The sequence below is a fragment of the Topomyia yanbarensis genome, chromosome 1, assembly GCF_030247195.1.
Source record: "Topomyia yanbarensis strain Yona2022 chromosome 1, ASM3024719v1, whole genome shotgun sequence".
Classification (NCBI taxonomy): Eukaryota; Metazoa; Arthropoda; class Insecta; order Diptera; family Culicidae; genus Topomyia; species Topomyia yanbarensis.
Genome location: NC_080670.1, coordinates 200,213,604 through 200,236,314, shown reverse-complemented (window position 1 = coordinate 200,236,314; position 22,711 = coordinate 200,213,604). Strand labels below are relative to the sequence as shown.

General features: G+C 41.9%; 1 protein-coding gene across 3 annotated transcripts in view; it reads right to left on the bottom strand.

The window, feature by feature from the left end:
- Positions 1–22,345, bottom strand: part of LOC131687623 (protein sevenless) — a 64,662-nt gene extending 42,317 nt beyond the window's left edge. For all 3 annotated transcript variants that reach the window (XM_058971711.1, XM_058971716.1, XM_058971721.1), the window contains exon 1: positions 21,451–22,345. In XM_058971711.1, the coding sequence (XP_058827694.1) occupies positions 21,451–21,642 (192 nt within the window). In that variant the 5' untranslated portion in view covers positions 21,643–22,345. The remainder of the gene's footprint in view (positions 1–21,450) is intronic.
- Between the last annotated feature and the right edge of the window lie 366 nt (positions 22,346–22,711).

Genomic DNA, 22,711 nt, shown 5'->3' with positions numbered 1-22,711 from the left:
GGAAGACAAAATCTGACCGCTAGTCGTTTCATGCAACATAATATGTAGTAAAGGAAGCCAATATCAGAATTTTATTGAAAATTAAGCTATTTTTTAGAAATTAGTCAAAAAAGAATTAGGACCACTTCAAACAATGCTCAAAATTGTGAAATCCTGTATATATTTCCATCGAATATACGGGTCCAATCAAAAAACAAAACACTAACCACAAATGAAAACCAAAACATCGCTTCCCAATCGAACGCCGGATTCGCCTGCTTTTGCTTCATCAAAAGCCAAGATAGTCGAAATTGTGTGCACACCCAGACAGGAAGTACAAATTTACAACAGCAGCAGCAGTGGCAGCAGTTTGAACACCGCACGGATTCTGCAATTTGCAATTGTAGCTCATCATCAGGCAGTGACGACGACCGAACCGGACCGGACCGACCGACGGCCAGAAGATGATGGTTGTACAAACCCTTCCCCTCCGGTTATTCATCGGCGGTCCGAGGGTTTATTATCATTGTTATGAGTGATTGATGATTATCTCCGGGGATGAGGTTGTCGAAAAACTGCAACTTTTTAGTGATGTGATGGAGGACCGGTCGGTGACGTTTGACGATCGGGTTATTTTTTAAAGGCCTTTTGTCACATTTTATGTCGAATACCCTTGCCGATGCAAACATCGAAAATGGCGTAAAACTGAGATTCCACCAAAGGCGTCAGAAAACCACGTCACGGCCCCTTCAGTCCCATTCAGATGTAATCACAATAAATGTTCTTAAATGCAAAATAGATAAAAAATAAATAACGAACTTGCTTGAATTGGACGACACCAAAATTGCGCTTCTTCACCTTCAAATAAAAAAAAAATTGCGAAAATCCGCGCATGAAACACTCGAGTCGATGACTGCGCTGTCGATCTCAACACTATGTGTGGGCATGTAGACAGGATTTCACAATTCTGAGCTTATCGGGGTGAATTTTCGAGATATCTGTCACCACTAAATATTTCAGCGCTCTTTTAAAAATTTTAGAATACTTAATGCATTATCTTTGATTCGAAAGAAGATAAGGTGTGCTCCGACTGAGTACAACGTGTAATAGTTTGTGCGGGAAGTCAGAGTCTTTGATGACGAATCTTGGTCGACATCCAATTTACCATCAGCTAGGTTTGTTCAGGAAAGCTGTGCACATTGTGTGAGGAAATAATAAGGCTGATGATCTGCAAGGTGCGTCGTTCTATATGCTGAAACATCATGCTGCGTTGTATTAAATTTGTTTTATCAAAATACGGAGAGGTAGTCTCTGTTAGGAAATAAATTTGAAGGAACTCCTTCCCAGGTATTGCCGACTGCGTTCATGGGGTGAGATTCCGTCCGATGAAACCAATTCCCTCCTACATTAATCCTTGAATCAAAGCCATTGAAGATCTATATATTCATAAAACGTTGATTACGCATCCAAGATAGATCCCTTGCTGCCAATTCTGTAGTCACACGCAATATCTTGGAAAACTATGCACATCAGTTAAGAAAAATTCAACAATTGCTAAACCAAAAAACTCCCCTGACGCAGTACATCAGCAGACAAATGTTTCGCCCCCGCGAAAGAAGGTCTCCGCTCTCAATAAAAAATTTCGCGAACGAGATCCTTTATTTGTCCAATAATATTTATTTGTAGTTTCATTTTTACATATTGAAAAGATATGAAAGGTCAACGGCTCCGTTAAGCTACCGCTATGAGCCGTGTCAAATAAACGAAATATGAAAACCAATATTGCCGATCAGAAAATAATAATCACTCACTCAGCAACCAGCACAACCAACAAAGAAACCAACGCAACCACCACAAAAATTGGCTTTCCTTTCGAGGCCTGCACGACCAAGTGTTCAATAAAAAATGAGAATATATTTCAATACCTTTCAGTAAATAAAGTAAAGAGCATCAAGTTTTTTCTCTCCAAGAGAATTGCTCTCTGGACTCCCTGGAAATGGATGGCATGTTTCTTTTCGCTCGGGTGCTGTCAGCTCAATCGAAGATGGCGTCGAAACAGAAAGCACTCCGGCGGCGAGCGTGTTGTACGGTTTTACGAAACGCATGGTCATCGTGGAAAAAAGTTTACGGTAGACCACTTTCGAGACAAAAACGTGCCCGTGAGTATAGTTTACCGGATTCTGGCGTCCCTGAGCGTGCAGCGGAAGGTCGGTAACGGTCGTCCGGCGAAGATAATGATGCGAAGAAGAAGAGAGAAGCGTTGTAAAAGCTGTTCGTCAACAAGAACGGAACGAGTTAGCGTGATGCCGGCCGAAAATATCACTGCTTCCATACCTTGATTCACCGAACTCTCAAGATGGAAGACATCATCTGTCGGAAGAAGACTCGGTCCCCCGAGTACATGGACGAGCAGATAGCGATCGTGAAATCGCGTGCCGGTGGATGACGAAGAACTACCGCGGGAAGTTGTTCGTGCTGGACGACGAAAGTAACTTCCCGCTCTCGAAGATCCACATTCCAGTAACTGACAGCTACTATTCCAGTAACAAGTTAAATTTGAAAAAAAGTTATGCTGTAGATATCGGACAGAGGGATTTCAAAGCCGTGATTCAAGACAAGCGATCTGGCTATCAAGTGTATGCGAATGGTAAGTACGTCTTCTGACCGGACAAGGCGTCTTCCCATTACGCCAAGAAGACGCTGGTGTATCTTGAGCAGAGAAAGATACCGTACGCGACGAGTGTACAAAACTAATTGGCGGGTCAAGGATACGAAGCAGTTGACCACCAGGATCCAGAATTGTATCCGGAAGATGGTCTAGACCATGTGCACTGCGCACTTGAACCGTTTAGCTTCGAACTCCACTCGGATATTTCTAAGCGGTAAATTTACGCAAGCCATTATGCGCCGATTTCCGTTAACCATTCAGTTCCTAGATTTGTCGCGATCTACTTGGTCTGACTGAGAGTTTCCCAGCGGCGGAATTTCTCCCGATACCGATACCCGTTTCCTTGGGCCATTTAGCTCCCAGCTTTATCGAGATCTAGTCAGGTATTTCCCGGCAGTGAAATTATCCTACTCCGACTGAGAATTCTCCGACAGCGGAATTTCTCTCAGTACCGATATCCGTTTCGTGAGCCAATTAGCCAGCTTTGTCACGAATCTATTCAAGTTCGGCTGTGAATTACTCGGCGGTGGAATTCCTTCAACAAAAAATTTTGCATACTGATGATAACGTCAAAGGAAAAATGCTAGTTCACCGAATTTGTTAACAAGGAGTTGGCATTCAAGATCTAATAAAACCCAATTTCGTACCGTTGTTGGAGTAAAATGTTCTCAACTGTTAAAATGAGGCTTAATTCGCCATCTTCTATTCTTTTTGAACAAGATGATACTATCGTAACCATTCAGCTCCTAGATTTGTCGCGATCTACTTGGTAGATTCACTCTACTCAGACTGAGAGTTTCCCAGCGGCGGAATTTCTCCCGATACCGATACCCGTTTTCTTGAACCATTTAGCTACCAGCTTTATCGAGAATTAGTCGAATATTTCCCGGCGGTGAAATTACCCTATTCCGACTGAGAATTCTTCGATAGCGGAATTTCTCTCAGTACGGGTTGACATTAATTTAAATTTTAACCATCTAAAAAATCACTTATAGGGTTACTAGCTTACCAAATTAATGACACATTGCGTCAAACGTTAAAGCTTGTTGCACTTAGTATTCGGATAATTTTGTAGCACCACCTCTAGTGGTCGTATTTGAAATGTTCTAAAAGCGATTTGTTTGGAAAATGCACGTGTTTCAGTGAGACGAGTTTAGTCGTGATACGATCAGTGAGCAGTAGCCACCACCAACACAAAAAGTGCACACCCACGTTGAAAACCAGTTTCTGCCTGCTCCCGAAAAAAAAAGATTTATCTGGTTACAGTACGAGGTGCCCCGGAGCCAGTTTTAGTCCATAAATTGACACAAAAATTTATCATCTAGCAAGGAATTTGCAGCTGCGACTTCAAAACCAAACTTTTCACCCATAAAAAACGATGGACTCGACGCTCTATAGGTAAATGCTTGGAGAACTTGCTTATAGAAACGATGTGGCAACATTAAATTTGCCCGAATTCTAAGTGAATCGGACTTTAAAATAAGTGCAGTTGGTAACCCTAACTTAATCAGCTAAAAAGTTTGCTCTTGCGGTAATGATCTTAGAAAGAAGAGAAGTTCAGATGAAAACGAAAAATAGCAATAAGTTTGAATGAAAATTATCGAAAAACAACTGTTTCCTCGTGTTTTGTCACATTTCAGCTTGTTAGCTGTCAAAAAAAATTGAATCTATCATAAACAATTTTGAGGTGCACATTTCAGCACTCGAACAATTTAGACCGAGTAAAACAAGATAATTTTAATTTTGTGCACCGACCAGAAATAACAGATATTACTTCTCACCGAAAACAAATAGCGCATCTGACCCAAATCGAATTACGTTAAGGAAGACGTCACGTCAACTCGCGAACGAAGACAATTAAAAAACGGGGGTCGAAAGAATGCGCTTCGATTGTTCTATAAATAATAATTAGACTCGGAACTGTGGGATGGCGAAGCCGCAGCACTGCATAAAAAATGACGTCCGAAAAAAATGTCGCCGTTAACCGGTCAGTGATAAATGACCTATGAAAAGTGCAAGATAATACTTTTTTTATAAATGCTCAGCCTGCTATTCGCATCGAGAAGATAATTTCAAAACAATTACGGTTTTGGTTGCGTCCGAAAGGGGTAATTTAAGCAGAGCAAGCGGGAAGGGAGAGAGATGACGAGAAGGATGCACAATTTGCGTTTCGGTTTATTATTTAACTGTTGCGCATCTTGCATCTTTTTTCACGATCTAAAATGGGTCTGGGGGGAAATATTGAACAATTGACCTGGCCGCAAGAATATGGCGATGTACAGATTTTGACAGTTGTCATCGTATGGCAAGGAGTTAGACGCTGCAACCCATAAATAAACAATCCGTTTTCGACGCGTTAGTGCACTAATTTGTTTTGATTTTTTCAGAGGCTCACTCAATTTTTTTTCCTTCAATAATGTTGAGAAAAACTCATCGTAAGAGCACAATGAAGACTCCATTTTGGACTGTTCCAATAGATCTTAAAAGAACTAACACGCACATATTCAACCATGGCATATTGCTCGAAAGTTCGCCCAGATAAGCTTGAAATTGTGATATTTTGTCTAAATCAAGCGAATGACGTTACCGGCAAGCCTTTTATGAAGGACTTACCGCGTCTACATGCCCGTTCGTAAAGTTGAGATCGACGGTGTAGTCACCGATTGGAGTGTTTTTTTATCGTGGGTAGATCTAGTGAAGCAAGGGGTCGACTTTTTCCTTCAATGAGCGAAGATGCTGAATAGCTATTGCACTAGACGGGAATCAGGAATCAGTAGCGACTGACTCAAATGGCACGTTACCCATATTGGACGGAGATTTGTACCTTGCCGTGATTTGGTTTTCCCCCATTTTCTTGATGGGAGGGATTAGAGAAATGGTAACACAGAGCATTGAATGTGGATAAGGCTCGGAGTGATAATTGCGCAGAGAATTATGAGAATGACTCTTGCATAGAGAATGCTGAAAAGTGTGCATATTGTGGGGAAAATCTGCATGTACCAAAAGCATCCGAAGCTCTATTTTTTTTGTAGAAATACTAAAAGGTGCTTCTCTACTCATCACGACAATCTATTATGCTCTCTTGGCTCATGAAGAGTGTGTTCTCTATGTGGGACATCTTTTACTGGTCCTAAAAGCTAAAAACAGCTGGAAATCCCACAAAATGTGTTTCCAGCGCTTCCAAGGCCGTCAAACTTTTTTTTGTGACTTTCGAACCAGAGATTTAACCTAGGGCAGGACTGTTTAGGTCTGGGTTGGGCACCAGCAACTTTGTAATATTACGGAATCGAGGAGACTACAATTCTTATGGTAAGATAAGAAGTTGTCTTCTCGATGAAATTGCTCTAGCTTACACCAGGTGGTTCACTTTACCGCCCATGACTACATATATGTCCCACTTGTATTGAAATGAAACGGAAAAAACGAGCGAAAAAAGATGGCTGGGTAATGTCAGAGACATAACCGCAATGAAATAGAATACACTTAAGTTTTTCCCTTCTAACTTGTGCCGTAAAATAAAACTGAAGCTGCTCTAAAACAGCTCAATCTTCTCGCCGACCAAAATCAAACTACACTGAAAATAATCTGACTACACAATCCGCGCGGATTCCGACAGCATAAAGTACTACGTCAATTTACGCTTGTCCGCATAAGCCGCAGACGCAGATGATTCGCATTTTAAGTCCTCGGGAAACGCTAAGCTTGCTCATATTCCACACTTTTCTAAACTTTCTTCCTTCAACTTCTTGTTCACCCTTAAGTACTATGGCACCTAATATTGAAAAATATACTTCACACCTTTGCAAGCGTCGGAAGTCTCTCCCTTCAAGATTATCCGATTTGGCGCTGGCTCGCTTCGACCAACTTATCACGGGAAAGGTCGATCACTTACCCGGAAAGCGCCAAACAGTGAAGTTGATTGAAATAGCAGCAGAGAAGCACAAGTGAACACAGGTAAAGTCCTAAGATAAGGTTATAAAAACCACGTCTGGCCCGTCAGACCAATAAACTCTGAGTTGTGTTCTGTTACCCACAGGACCCCGCAATTTTGTTTGAAAATTTATAGACCGCGCAATACGTACGGGTATTCCGGCTTGCCCGCGACACTTAGCCGTGGACCATCCTTGATTGGCCGCAACAAAACCGGAGATAGCCACCCCTTCATCAGTTCCAGTCCGGCGGACGGCAAAGGCCGTAGACGAAGAACGGAAGTTCGACAGTAGGTTGACAACCAGACGTGGTAGAGCAACGAAGGGACCCCGAAAGAAGGTCAGATAGAATTAAGAAGTGGAAGAGGTAGACTAATAGTTTGTGAAAGTGAGCGGAATTAAAGTAGAGTTAACAACGGCAAACCAGGTATTTTCTCGCTACCCGCGAAACTCTAGGATAAGCGTGCCGACCGTGCCGAGTCTCAGCAGTGCTCACGGCTGGGGTTGGCCACCACTTACACCTTGTAGTCCCTTGCTAATTAAATGTCGTTACAACAGTTAAAAATTGACTCAATAGTCGTTAATAAAAAATGGGGGAAATAGAGCCATGATGTTGCTCGTTTAATATTCGAGCGACGAATTATTAAAACGGACACGTGGTACCGTTTACCCGTATGTGATTGAGTCATGTTGAGTGTAAAGTTCACCCAGAAACCCCCCGTTGCGTGGTGCGGCAAGTCAGCCCACATTTGAATTTAACCTAAAATGGGTTATAGTGAGAGAGAGAGAGAGAGAGAGAGAGAGAGAGAGAGAGTAGACGAGGAAATAACCAAAACAAAGTGAAGTGTCAGAATGATGAAATAGAAAATATCCGGCGAATGAAGAAAAGTTTGAAGGTGTAAAAAATATATAATTTGTAGAATTATCGGAAGTGAAGCAGAGAAGAACGTGGAGTAGAGTATAGATCGGACAGGTAGATTTGTTTGATTAATTGAAGGCAGAATTGATAAACGTTGAATTTACATATTGAATTAATTGAGGTGAAGGAAAAGTTTCTCTTAGTGGTCCGTGGTATTTCGGCTACTAAATTGTAAGTAGTATTAAGATAGGAAGAGCAATTGGACATGAAATGAAAATTTGTGTTTCAGCTTCGAGCAGATAATACCGCAACTAGCGAGCTGTACTTCTAAACAAACTACGAAAAATTACCGCCAACAAGTCACTTAGGCGCGAGTGTGGGCATATTTCAACGTTGCAGCGTCGCTTATTGTACCGTGTGGACAAAACAGTCAACATGTTGCTCGTTTGGCAAGTGAGCATCGACTGATACAAAATGAGCACGCGTGACCTTTATAAATTACTTTCCCGCATGTGATGAAACGCTTAGATGGTTCTTTTTTGCGCCGTTTTCCAAGGATCTTCTAAAAAATTGTTTTTGCTTTATTTATAGTAGTCGCACATTTTACGAAATTAAATACAAAATACGTGCATATATTTCCAATCAGATAGTGCAAAAATATTGCGATTCTATTCAGTAGAACGAAAATTATTCGCGTTTTAAATCTGGGAAGAAACCGATACGTGTTCAAAATTTAGAAGCATATTTTTCTACTTTAACAACCATCCACAATTTCCTTCGAAATTCTGAATTGTTTCTGTCTGGATTCTAGCCCAAACGCAATCATCGATTGAGTCAGAATCGGCTTTTGCATCAGCTGGAATCAACTAGAAATCTTTTCGTTTTGAGAATAAATAGCTTTAAAAGAAAAACAAACTTGTCAACAAACCCAATCGCGGATTAAACTGTCATAAGCTGCCACATTATTCCTCTACTACCGTCCCTCGTTGACCCGGTGGACAGGAAGGATGTATCCGGTAGTTATTTATTTAATCGTGCCATCATAGTTGCACTCACTAACACTACCACTATCCGGGGTCGTCAAGTAGACTGACTGACTGAACGACGACGGCAAACCCCGAACTAGATCATAATCGGATCGACTGACAGTGTCAGCTTTATTGTTTCGAGCGGAATGTACACGCAAAAATAAAACAACCCACAGAATAAGTTCTTTTACCTTAAATTTAGGTACTTCTGAGTTGTGCGTCGCTTTCGTACTTATTAGTGTTGTCAAAAACAGAACGAGAGAGATTCGACTCAGTCGAGGTCTTCCGTGCAGTAAGTTACTTTTGAGTTGTTTGGGGTGCACTCAAAATTAGGTAAATCTAACTTTAAGTAAATTTAAGTAAATTGAACTCAAGGTTGAGTTATGATCTTTGCCGTAGTTAAATGGAAACTACCTTCAGCATGGTTTACCTAATTTTACCTTCCTGCACGATGCTCCTAGATTGTGTCAAAAGTACTCAATTTTAAGTAGTTTTTCGTTTGCGTGTATGTGAGGAATGTGGCGATACTGTCAAAATTAGAGCAGTTAGTGTCATTCCAAATGAAGAAAAGGCCTCTCACGCACACTAATTAGCGGGATAATTTATTGGTTTGCAATAACACCGATAGATAATTATTGTACCATTTGTTTTGACATATGGAGTCACTCTTCTGACATACACGCTGATTTCGGGTTACTTGATTTATTTACTCGGCCTACTGCAAGCCAAAACCATTTCGCAAATATCAAAGTTCCTACTCGCCACAAATTTCTTTTTCAATACGGTAACTCTTCCAAAGCGTACACGAACACACACGCAAATATATGTACGTAACGGTAAATTAGGTAGGAAGGCCTTTTTATAAAGCTGCAGTTTCGCTATCATATTCCATCATAGGAATGCCGGGGCGTTTGTTCCGTCCAGCAGCTTGAGTTATGTGCGATGTTATTCGCTATTTACTTGCCCGAGAGGGCTAAACTATGTCATTTCACATTTGTTATGATTGCTATTATTATCCATTAAAATGCGCGATCAAAATAGTCCAAACGGTGCTGGTGTCACCGGCGGCGGTGATGTGAAGCCGCATTGTACATGGTACTAGAGCGAATTTGTCGCGTGCAAACCGGCATTGGGACCGCGTCACACTGGTTGTTTTATTTTTCGAACTGAATCGCTTATTGTGAACGTTTTCGTCGAACTTGCGGGTCATTTTTTTATTTATAGGAAGCGATTTTCCCACCCGGTTCGGAACCGATCCAATTAGCCCCCGCGATTGACCTGCGCCTCTGTGTTAACGAATGTCATCATAACAATTGAATCGAACATCACAGGCAGTCGAAGAGTGCTGTGCCCTTCGTCCGATTGCAATTAATTTAGTTTTCGTTTTAAAAATATTGAAAAAGAAGTAAGTTTTGTATTTTGAAAGGATTAGCTAATTTGAAAGGCGCTTGGTGAAAACCGAGGACAGAGCTCTACAGCTTATTTTGATACCGGTATGACTGATCTTTTGATACTTATTGAGCTTGGATTCGCTAATTGAAAAAAAAACAGGTGAAAAGGGATGTTAGTAGTTTAAATGGATCTGTTCACATCTCTGTTGTCAGTTTGATCATCAAAGTGAATTTAACATGAATTTTTTTAGTTATGGTCAAATTAGCGGAGTTAAAAAGTGGACCAGTTGAAAAGTCTCCAACCGACCGTGTTCACGGTCTACCCGATCAAAGTCGGAGTATGTAGGTTAAACTATCCGGAATTTGTTCAAAATTCTAGCAATATTCCAACTCAATCAGTTGTTGCATGTTGCTTTTACTGCGTAGCAAGGGTAGCATTTTAATTTCCGATCGCAAGCAAACCGGTGTCGATACAATCGAATTGTTTCGGTCGCTAATTTGCCTACTGAACCTCACCAGCTCAGTTGGTGTCCATCCAGCTAATGATGTTTCTCTATTTCTAGGCGTGGACTGCAATTGAATTAGAACTAATTGAATGGATCGTCAATGTCGCGGTGACTAAATCGGTGCATGTGCGGTATTGTGAAAACCGAATACTGCGGGAAGTAGAGCTAACCTCATTTTGTTATTTTTCCAGAAAAGTTTTGGTTAGCCGCATTCGACCCTCGACCATGTTATGTAAGCTAATTTGTTGAAATCGATTCGTTGGAACTTTTTTACATGAATCTATAACATAGTCTCACTGAAGATCTCAAGGGAAGATCGGACGAGTACGAAGGACGAGGCTTACGAGGCACACGCATCGGCGATTCTAGCAGAACATCCAAAGAGCACCATCGTTCCCGAACAAAATCAGCGAGAAAGGACAAGACAGCGAATAAATATATCTCAAAGAACGACTGACTAAGCATGCAACTGAGCTGGTCAGTGAGTACAAACTTAAATTAGTAATGGAATTTGCGTTTCGACTTCGTCTCATCAGAATCCAACACAAGACACACCGTGACAGGACTAAAGGGCGAACACGAAATTATTGCGACACATTCAACAGGGCATAACTTTTTTACCATTGGGTAAAAATCAACCAAATTTTGCACACTTTCTCATTGACGTGTATTGTTTACATGCTGTCAAACTCGAAGTCGTGTTTTTCGATTCAACGAAAATGAAGGTGAACCAACGCGAGTCGAGAGAACAAATTCTTTCCAAACACCAGGAATTTCCTGACCTGTCGCATCGGCAGTTGGGAAAAATGTTGAACATTCACCATTCAACCGTCTCCAGAGTGTTGAAGCGGTTCCAGGAGCGGTTGATGTTGGACCACGGCAAAGGAGCTGGAAGAAAACCGGGACCGGAGAACAAAAAGACGGAGGGAAAGGTGAAGCGGATGATTAAAGCAAATCCCAACGTCTCAAGCCGTGATTTGGCTAAAAAGATCTGAGAGCTGGACTACATACATACACTTCCCAAACCGCAATGAGCGGCAACAATCGACGGCTAAAACTCGGGCACGGAAGCTCTACGAGAAGATGCTGACAAAATATGGCTGCTGTGTGATGGACGACGAAACGTATATAAAAGCCGATTTTAAGCAAATTCCGGGGTTGGAGTTTTTTACCGGCAAAAGCAAGTTCTATGTGGACGATAAACTTAAGAAGAAGAAAATGTCGAAGTTCGCCTCCAAATATCTCATTTGGCAGGCCATCTGCTCTTGCGGACTGATGAGTGAGCCTTTCGTGACAAAGGGCACAGTAAATGGCGAGATCTACAAATCTGAGTGCCTCGAGAAGCGCCTTTTGCCGTTCTTGCAGAAGCACGACGAAGCTCCGCTATTTTGGCCAGATTTAGCATCATGCCACTATTCTAAAAGTGTCCTGGAGTGGTATGAGGTCAATTCTGTCCATTTTGTTCCAAAGGACATGAATCCGCCAAATTGTCCGGAGCTGCGCCCGGTAGAGCAGTACTGGGCAATGATGAAGTGGGAACTTCGGAAGAGCAAGAAGACAGTCAAAGACGAGAAGGACTTGTTAAGAAAATGAAAAAAAAACTGAGAAACTGGTACCGGATGACACTGTAAAGACTTTGATGGAGGGCATTAAGCGAAAATGCGTTCAATTTTACACTCAAGGCTCCATCAATTAACTTTTCTTGTGATTTTTGAAGTAAATATATGTATAAAACTACCCTAAAATTTTGGTTTGATTTTAAACTTTATAAGAAAATTGGCATGACATTTTCGGTGTCGCAATAATTTCGTGTTTGCCCTTTACTTTCCCGGTTATGATCCGGTGCGACCATATCAAGCGAGTAAAAACCCAGAACAGTCGAACGGAGACCTCACCGCCCCCCCCCCCCTCGACCCTTCATTTATCGGACGAATTTTCTAGTCTCGAAGGTAGAGCTTTGTCAGAATGTCTCTCGTGAGCATTTGATCACTGAGCACATCTTCGGATTTACGGACACGCGTTTCTTGCCGTACCACAATCAACGAAGGTTTTAAGCTGTGGATGAGACGATATGTTTTGAAATTGTCGGCGACGGACTGACGACAACGAGTCTTTAGCACTAAATACATGTCATTGAAGTAAAGCAGAAATATCAACGGGCCCAAGTAACTTTCCTGGGCTATTCCTGACGTGGAAGTGAATGTGGGTGCCTGGAAATTTCCAATAAGAAACATTATCTCTCAGTGCTCAGTCTCAGATCCTAGTCTAAATAAAGGGAAAAAGTTTATTTTATGTATTCATTCGATCCCAAAACTCTCCATTTTAAGGATTATTATATTGTAGTCCACTTTACCAAAAGCGGAAGATAGGTCGGTTGAGTGCGGCGTTCCACACTCCTTGTTATGTAGTATGTTGGACATGGCAATTTAGTCGTTATTTAACATCCGTAACCACCTGCATTCAGCCCGAAGTGGCTCAATAATCACCAACTCGGGACAACGCTCAGTGAAGCAGTCCACGATAGTTATTAATACATCGCTTATTTCTCTTTTCATGAACCGGAAAAAAAATGTTCACGGATTTCCAGCAGGATGGAAAAATGCCACTGGCAACCCTCTAAGAATGGTTGGTTTCAAAATCGTTCAATGAAGGACGTTCGTTGGACCAATTTGGACAACGTCCAAATAACCGTTCAACGAACGTCCATCGTTGGACCCGTGTTGAACGATTTTGAAACAATTTTTTGGACGTCTCAGTGAGAAGCGATATTCGAAAGAAGAGTCTGCAGAACGTCGATGAGCCTTTTCAGAATCATCGAAGAGATCAATTGTAAAATGATTTAAACTGAGAAGATACTCGGGAAATCATCGCTTCATCGACATCGATACCGCCAAAAGTTTGGCCCACAACTGGAACCCGTTCGATTAGTTTTTTAATGTTTTAGAAACATGACGTTAGTAACTAGAAATGTAAATGTCTTTCCATATTTGATACTAAACTCTATAGTAACTTTGTATCTGAAATTTAGCAACTAAAACCGTAAACATGAAGAATTTCATACAAAGAACAAAAAGGTGAAGCGATACCGCGAAACTACTCGCCATAGTTGATATAATTATAGCAGAACTGTGACAGCCCCATTTTGAAAATTTTGACAGCTGTCGAAATCTTGATGGATATCTGCGGGCTACCAGACTTTCTTGCAAGCTGACTACAGATTTATGAGTGGAATCAGGAATCAGGAATCAGTAGCGTCTGGCTCAAATGGCACGTTCCCCATGTTGATCGGAGATTTGTGCCTTGCCAAGAATCGTCTTTTCATCATTTTCCTGATGGGAAGGATTGGGGAAGTGGTAAGGTTAGGGGTAAGGAAAACAATGACATAACAATTAAAACAGAGCATTCTGCACCCCCGGAGTGATGCTGAACGATCTGCAGGTGTTACAACAGCAGGAATAAAACTTCCAACCCCCGGAGGGATTTAGAACCTCTACCCAAACAGTGAGCGGATATATCAACACCCCCGAGGGGATATTGAGATAACAGAACGACAACACCCCCGAAGAGATATTGTCATTCAAATACGGCTAAAAAAACTATAGCCCTTTACCACACTGGGTTAGGAACAAAAGCATATCCTTAAATTTCAGCTCTCTGTACATAGGTTCATCTATGTATGGAGAACCAAAAAACCGGATGCGCAATTGCATTAATACAGGGCAATTGCATATCAAATGATATGATGTTCCGTAATCGGATTCACAAAAATCACATGAATAATACTCAGCGCGCTGAATAGTAGCCATGTGATAATTGAGTTTGCAATGTCCAGTCAGTGCCCTGACCAAAATACTGCAGTTGTGCTTGGAAAAATGCAACAAATTTCTTGACATTTTCGGACTCACATCCGGCAGAAAAGCCTTTGTTTGAACGCAAGTCTGCAAGCTACGCCAATGTTTGGCATGTTCGAATGCAGCCCAAGAGCGAATCTTGTGCTTTATCTAACTTATTGACGATGGTAGAACTGGTACTGGACCAACGAAATCAGTCGCAACGCTAGCTCTAGCCAATTAGTCCGCCCATTCATTTCCAGTAAAAACCGGAATGACCGGGTACCCATAGAAGGTAGATAGCATTTGAAATGCTAAGTTCTTTGATTTGAGTTCGACATGCGATTACTAATTTCGATCTCGAATCTGCCGAACTAAGTGCTTTCAGGGCAGCCTGACTGTCAGAGCAAAAATAGATTCTTTTACCGCAAATTCCCTGTTGAAGTGCGGATTGTACGCCACACAGAATCGCAAAGATTTCTGCTTGGAATACGGTACAGTATCTACCAAGCGAATGAGATTGGTTTAATCTCATCTCATGACAATAGACACCAGCACCGGCTCGGCCCTCCAACAAAGAACCGTCCGTATAACAAACTACGTATTCTTCAAGTTGTCGCTCCATCCAGCCAGACAGCCATTCCTCACGAAGAGGAATTCTCACATTGAAAGTTTTAGTAGGAAAACTACATGTGAGTGTAAGGTCACTGGGAGCAAGTGTATATTCATCCCAAGTAACCATTTGGGGCCACAGTCTTGTGTGGCTAGTTACACGATCTATTGGATTACTGTTCCAGAGCCCAGTAACCTTTAGATGGTATGCACAAGAAAGTGCTTCTTGTTTCAGAAACACATGTAGTGGTTTTATGTTCAAGAGTGCCTCGAGAGCAGCAGTAGGTGTTGTCGAGAACGCACCAGTCATCGCCATCAAGACCATCCTCTGAAGATGGTTTAACTTTGATTGGATTGTCGTGACTCCTCCCTTCTGCCACCAAACAAGGCACCCGTATGGCAGTATTGGTCTAACAATTGTTGTGTAGATCCACTGAATGTACTTGGGTTTGAGTCCCCAGGATTTGCCGAAAGCCCGTCTACATTGGCCAAAGGCCATGCAAGCTTTCTTGATCCTGAAATCGATGTGAGCTGTCCAATTAAGTTTTGAGTCGAGAATTACCCCAACGTACTTAACTGGATCTTCGACAATAATTTCAGAGTCAAAAAACTGCAATGGACGAGCTCCGATTGTAATCCTTCGTTGCGTGAAAAGCACCATTGAGGTTTTATTTGGATTAACTGATAGTCCAACATGAAGACACCACCGCTCAACAACACATAAGGCTTGTTGCATCAAATCAAAAAGTGTGTTAATGCAAATACCGGTGATCATTATATGATAATCATCGGCGAAACCATACGTCGGAAACCCAAGCTCATTTAGTTTTCTCAACAAGCTATCGGCGACAAGGTTCCATAGAAGTGGTGACAGCACCCCACCTTGAGGACATCCGCAGACACTCAGTTTCCTCAGCTCTACTTGTCTTAACGATGAGCACAGATGTCGGTTGCTAAGCATTGCGTGTATCTAGTTCGTGATATATGAAGGTACTCCATGATCTCGTGCTGCTTCCAAAATGGATTCGAAAGACACGTTGTCAAAAGCACCTTCAATATCGAGAAAAACTTCTAAACTTGATTGCTTTTGTGAAAAAGCTTTTTCAATGTTGTAGACAACATTGTGTAACAGGGTGGTAGTAGACTTCCCCCGCTGATATGCATGTTGCATTGCATGCAGCGGGTGCTCGCCCAAGCTACCATCCCGAATGTAGTGGTCGATTAAACGTTCCACTGATTTGAGAAGGAAGGAGGTCAGACTGATCGGTCTAAAGCTCTTTGCCTCCTCATAAGTGACGCGGCCACCTTTGGGAATGAATTTGACAGTTATTTCCATAACTGACATACTTCAACCCGCCGGATGCCACGCGGCCTCTAGGCTGGTTTTGTCCGGAGAAAGATAATAGAGTTATCAACCTCCTAGTGGACCACAGCCAGTTACTGGGGAGTTCGCCCGGCTCTTCCCAGGCTCCGTTCGCCATTGAGAATATTTTAAACCCCCTCAACAATTTTACCCATAGCACGGGTCGCATGACACTATGGAATTGGGGTTCCCTGTTTGGTGTTACCACCGGAACAGGTAGTCCGTAGTGTAATTCTTAGCCGGTTGAAACAACCACTACCGACACTACACGGCTTATCTAGGCTGTTCGGAGAAAGAAGCTGACATTGATGGACAGCTCCCATAGATGGCCGAACAGCCGGCTCTCATACAAAGAACAAAAAGGTGAAGCGATACCGCAAAACTGCTCGCCATAGTTGATATAATTATAGCAGAACTGTGACAGCCCCATTTTGAAAATTTTGACAGCTGTCGAAATCTTGATGGATATCTGCGGGCTACCAGACTTTCTTGCAAGCTGACTACAGATTTATGAGTGGCTTCTCTTTTCAATTTTTATGTAAGAAAAATAAGTTGAAAGGAGAAAGCAGGAGGTACTATTGAGAGATAAAAAAGAGACATCAGAGGATACAATTGGGAGATTTGAGTGTACTAGTGGCTTTGTTTCTCGTGCGCTGTTTGACAGTGAGTTTACGTTGCAGTTGTGGTTACTGAAACTGCGACTTGAATCATGCGTTTTTCCTCGTCCTCCCTAGAAAAACTCTAGAAAGAGAGCTGCGGAGAGAAAAACAGCATTTTTGGCAACGTATGCCCCGGCATTGTATGGCAACACGTCCAATGTTATAAGGTTAGGCAATGTTCGATTGGATTCGTGTTTTGACAGCCAATCGATCCAAAATGGAACCTTTCGCAGTTCTCTTTCTAGTGTTTTTCTAGTCCTCCCAGGATCCCAGGATAGCCTGTTAAAAACCAGGACGCGTCCTGGGAAACCAAGAGGCATATGGATATATAACCACAGACTAACAGACATAACACTCGAAAACAATGCTTCGCCCGCTTTAACGGTCATTTTAAATATATTTGTAGTTGGGACTGTGGCCACATTTGAAATTATGGCGCCACTGACATATAAACTAGCATATGGGGGATAGACCACTAGTGAAAAATTGTTCGCAAACCTGAGGGGTAAGCCACCAGTAAATGAGTGTTTGGGACTGTGAATAAAAGGTGGAGCTAGTGTTCTGGGAAAATTGTCGGATCGATGTTTTTTTGAGGGAATTCCCTCATAGCGTTATGTCTGTTAGTCTGTGATATAACCCTATCCAGCTTTTTGCGTGCCATAATGGCGGTCTAAATTGTTCAGTTCGTAATACGTTTAATGGTCCTTTTTTGACAATAATCGTTTATGTCAACCGCCTAGTGAGATTAAGTCATCCTACGATAGTCCAATGCGTTGGATGTTTATTCAATGAACGCCCGACATCTTCAACTGGGCGTTGCTGTCAAGCTGGCGTAAACGATTATTGTCAAAAAAGGGTAATTAAACGTATTACGAACTGAACAATTTAGACCGCCATTATGGCAGGTAAAAAGCTGGATATGTAATGAACACATAAAATTAAAAAAAAATCAAAGAAATATAAAAAATAACAATCAGAGGGAAACTTCAACACAATTAATAATGAAAAGATGTCAAATATGATGAGCACGAGAAAAAGTAAATTGAAAACAAGCTACATGGCAAATATGTGAAATACGCATTTTTATAAAACTGAGAAAAGTTCTAAACCAGAAAAACTCTAGTAAGAGTAACTAGTAACTGCGGAGATTCCATTTTGGATCGATTGGATTCGTGTTTCGCTGTCAAAAAACGAATCCAATCGAACATTGCCTATCCTTGTAACATTGGACGTGTTGCCATACACTGCCGGGGCATACGTTACCAAAAATGCTGTTTTTCTCTCCGCAGTTCTCTTTCTAGAGTTTTTCTAGTCTAAACGCACCAGTAAAGACTTTATTGAAAATAAGTTATCCGCATACATTTTCCGTTGCACGCACATATTTCTAGACAAACGTCAAATTTTCCTTGAAGTAAATTAGAGCCTTTCTTTGTTTACTTTCTTCGTGAATTACTCGAAGTTATTTCTTACGGACTGAGTGCTTTTGACAGGTCTCGTATTTGATTGAAATGACACTGACAAATAAATGGTAATCAAATGATAGAGACGGCGAGTCTTTATCCAGCGAAATTCAGCTTCTTTAGTGTAAACTTACTCATCACAGCATGCTGTGCGTTCGTCCGTGTGTCATCTTTCAATTGTTTACTCTTTTGACCGGTTCAAGTTCTTCGGTTTCCAAAATTTCGCGCAATAAAAAGGAAAGGAAAATTAAGTTTTTGAATACATGGCAAAGTGAAAATGGGGTGTACCGATGCGAAAATTAGCGAAGTGCTTCGGAATTCATCAAGCGAGTGTAACATCCATCATAAATTAGTTCGGGGAACACTCAATTCTTTGGTTGAACTACCAGGAAGAGGAAGAAAAACGGGAAATCGTAATTGGGCCAGATAGAGGGTGTTTCTAATTGGGTAGATCAAATCAATTTCGAAACGTTGGTTTGACCAATAAAGCGGGAACGAGCAACCGAATGATGCAACGTATGAGAAAACGAAACAACTTGACGTGCTATAAAAAGGAAAAATTCGCCAACCAAAGTGCAGAACAAAAGTAACGTGCTACAACAGTGAGCCGAAGATTGTATTCGCAACTTTTATAGCGACCAGTGGCATGTGTTTTGAAGGACGACGAGATCTATGTGAAAGATGACTCCAAAAACCTCAAGATCCACAATATTATACTGCCGTCATAGAAGAGGATATAAACGATGCGGACAGCTCGGTTCAAGTGGAAAAGTTTGGTCGACAAGTGTTGGTATGGCAAGCAATATGTTGCTGCAGTTTACTATCTTATCACTACCGGAACTATAAGTGCGGAAATCTGTCGTTCCAAGGGTCTGCAGAAGAGGCTTTATATGAGAAACTTAGTACTTCCACCGTTTTGAACGAATTTAGGATCGGTGCACTGCGCCAAAACAACTCTCAACAGGCTCACGAAAAAGGGTATATATTTCGTTGGAAAAGATTCACCAAATCACACTCAGCTTCGGCCCATTGAACATTCAAAAACTATTTTGGAAATGTAATAAAACGATTAAAATATCTGCGTTCTTCTGTGTAGTTTTTTAGCCAATTTTCACTATCGAATTGTGGGTTTTACTGAGCAAGAATCACAATCAATAAAGGGAACTAACTGAAATTGCACAGATCGAATGTTAGTACGACGCTTGTTATTGCTAGAGGCCGCAAATACTAGTGCACACTTTACGAATGTCACGGGACGAATTGAAAAATTGTTAGTAGGGGTAGGACTTCAATGAAAAACTGCTGAAATTCGCGTGATTTAAGATGTTGTAGAATTTCCGGGCATCCGACCTGCATGAGACTCATTAGATGCCTAAAAGTACGTTTTTGGCATATCGTAACAGAAATTATCTCGAAACATACTCAATTCAAATAAGATTTAACAGAAGACAACCTAGTAAAGGAGAAACTCCAAATAGTCTCGAAAAAAATTGAGTGTGGTAAATAAACCTGGGCTTCAACTGAAAAACTATCGATTACATGTGCGACGAAAATATGAAATAATTTTGAGTGGCCCAAAATGAGCGTTACTGTACCGAAAATTTTACTCCGAACAACGGGTATGCTAGTAATTTAATGCGCATTTGTTATTATTCTAACTACTAGAACCTCTTTATAGCAAGCTATTACGAATAGAAAAGAATTATAAGAAATTAATTTACGAATTTAATAGAATAAATTAGAAAATATTAAACGAAATGAAGAAGAGAGTCCTATTTTTATCGCTACTTACGACAAGTAGCAGGAACCCAGTGGATCAACTCTTGGCTACTGCCGACGGATGCCACATGGCTTCTAAGCATGATTGTTAGCAATAACAAGTAAGGGACCAAAGATGAATAAAATCAGTCGTCGCTGTTCAGATCTTTGTCATTTTTTCCCGCTGGACCAATGAATCAAGAAAAGCGAACCGTCCCGAACATCTTTATCGGCACTCATCCCGAGGACAGTCGCAATTCACCAATTTCCCCGAAATGGTCCACAGCTGACTCCAACTGCAACGAAGTCAACCCAAAACAACAACAACAAAAAACCAGACGACAAATGCGTAATCTTTCAATTCGAGATCCGGCGGTCCGGTGGCGATAGTCCAACCGCGCGCACTCTAATTTCTAACACTTGTTCGTTATGGATTTGTCACATTAAGGATGGTCGTGGATTAATGGTCTGCTCGACTTTTTGCGTACCACACATGTTGGCCACCCCGTTCACTACTGCAAACAAAAGATGTCATAACTTAGTGAAGACGGTTTTTTTTAATTCGTTCGAGCGTCGTCATTTCGTCACTTTAGGTTTAGGGTTTATCTTTATCTGGAAACGGACCATTTAGCATGCTGGGAAATGTCGAATTGGAACTAAAATGGGCATCCGAAATTAAATTTGATGATTATGACAGCAGACACTTTTGAGAAATAAAATTACATGAAGTGTGGCAAATTTGTTGATCAGAGAAATCAGAGGAAAATCTCACTTTAAAATGGTCTTGGAAAAGATTAATCAAAATTTACACTCTCAGTCATTTTTGTAAAAAAGTTTCTGATTTGGCAAGCGATCTGCACTATATGTACTTTTTTTACCACATTTCATTCATTACCATCGTTAAGACGTGCAAAAAACGCTATCCCAATATTAACAAAAAGATAATCTACTAATTTAACTACCGGACTCGAAACCACCCGAATCTAGTAGATTCTCCCAAACCCCTTTCACGGCAACGAGCGTGATCACGTCAGCCCCGCGATGAATTCCTTGAACAACGCGCGTGCTTCGCTTCGCCAAGCGCCAGCCCAAATCTTCAACTCATCCTTATCGCTCTTTTCGCTGTACACTGACGATAGTTGAGTTGGGTCGTAGAGAAGACAGCACTTGATCAGAACAGAAAAAAAATCCGTTTTGTTTTCATGTTTTTGTAACGTTCCAACTGGCAATCGAACGTGTACTTATATTTAGTCCGTTGCTTTATCGCTGCTACGACGAGAACTGCTGGAGATTGTCTGCCCATGCGAGTCATTTCAGCGGAAAAAATAATCTTGCTGAGCTTCTTAAAAAAAACACACAGTTCAAAACTTATCATCGTTTCGAGTTCAACTCTGCTCGCGCAACTAACCTGATCCGGACAGCGATGAATACAGTGCTGCTCTAGCTCCGCGGTCGCAACCAGGTAATCGTCCTCGAGTTCAACCTCCGTCAGAGATGACGCTGCTGCCAAGTGTCCCACCGTCCAGGACTCGGAAACTATCGCCAATATCAACAACGCTGCCCACAAGCCCGTGCTGCGAGCGGTCAAAATCCGTTGCATTTCTAGTGGCCACCCCTTTTTCACACCACAACCTGATCCTTGTCTCACAGATCCTTTCTTTTATCAATCACTTCGTTCACAAATCACTTCTTCTTTAGCACGGATCGGCGGACATCGCACCTTGGTTTCGTTTCGTTCAAAGTAACCGCACCGGAATGAATCTTTTCTCACCGTCTCGAAGCACTAACGGCAATGATCGTCTCGCTGGAACCTGGGAACCACTTCGAATCCCCACGACACTTCATACTTCCGGTCCGCAGCTCGACCAGTTAAGCCGCGCGAAACCACAACCCTGTGTGTAATCGAATCCTTTCAACCCTGCGACCTTTCAATGTCGAACGTCGAATTTTCTCACCGATTATCCCGATTCTTCTTTTCGATTTCACTTCGCTGCTTCCTGCTTATCTCACTCACGATCTAACTGGACCTTTCCTCGCATGGATCTGTCCACGGTCAAACACTAAACTAGACGACTTAATCCGACGGTGGTCAACTAACGACTGACTGAGATGATCGGCTAATCGTCGAAGCTCTGCCAGGCCCGCGCATTCGAATCACTCACTCACAGCCTCGAACCAGACACAGACAGAATCGTGAAACTGACAGCTAGATGGCGCTTTTCGATCGATTGACGCAAAGTAAAATTTATACACGTAACAAAACGTCCGCGTCGAGCAAGTGCCGATACACGACTGACTGACTGACTTAAGCGAGTCAATATAAGCCGCCGCCGCTGCCACCGTTGTCGGTCGGTCGATGCTGCCCGATCGTGTTTCGGAAGCCTTTTTTGTTAGTGCCTGTTCTTGTTGTTGTTCTGCTTTCCGGAGCGTAGAAAATATGAATGGGGTGGAATCGGTGTGTGTGGCGATGTATAGAATGAAAATGACACAAGTAAAAAAAATAACGATCGTTTGAGATAGATTTATGCTAGGAGGCGAGTGCGCGGCGGGGGCTACAAGTGGCCGTGCGTGAAATTATATTGCACAGTCGCGTGGAAATGGATGGGCATCCAATGCAGAAACAGGTTAGTTTTGAGACTGAAGTTTTTAGGTGTTGTTATCTTTCTTCT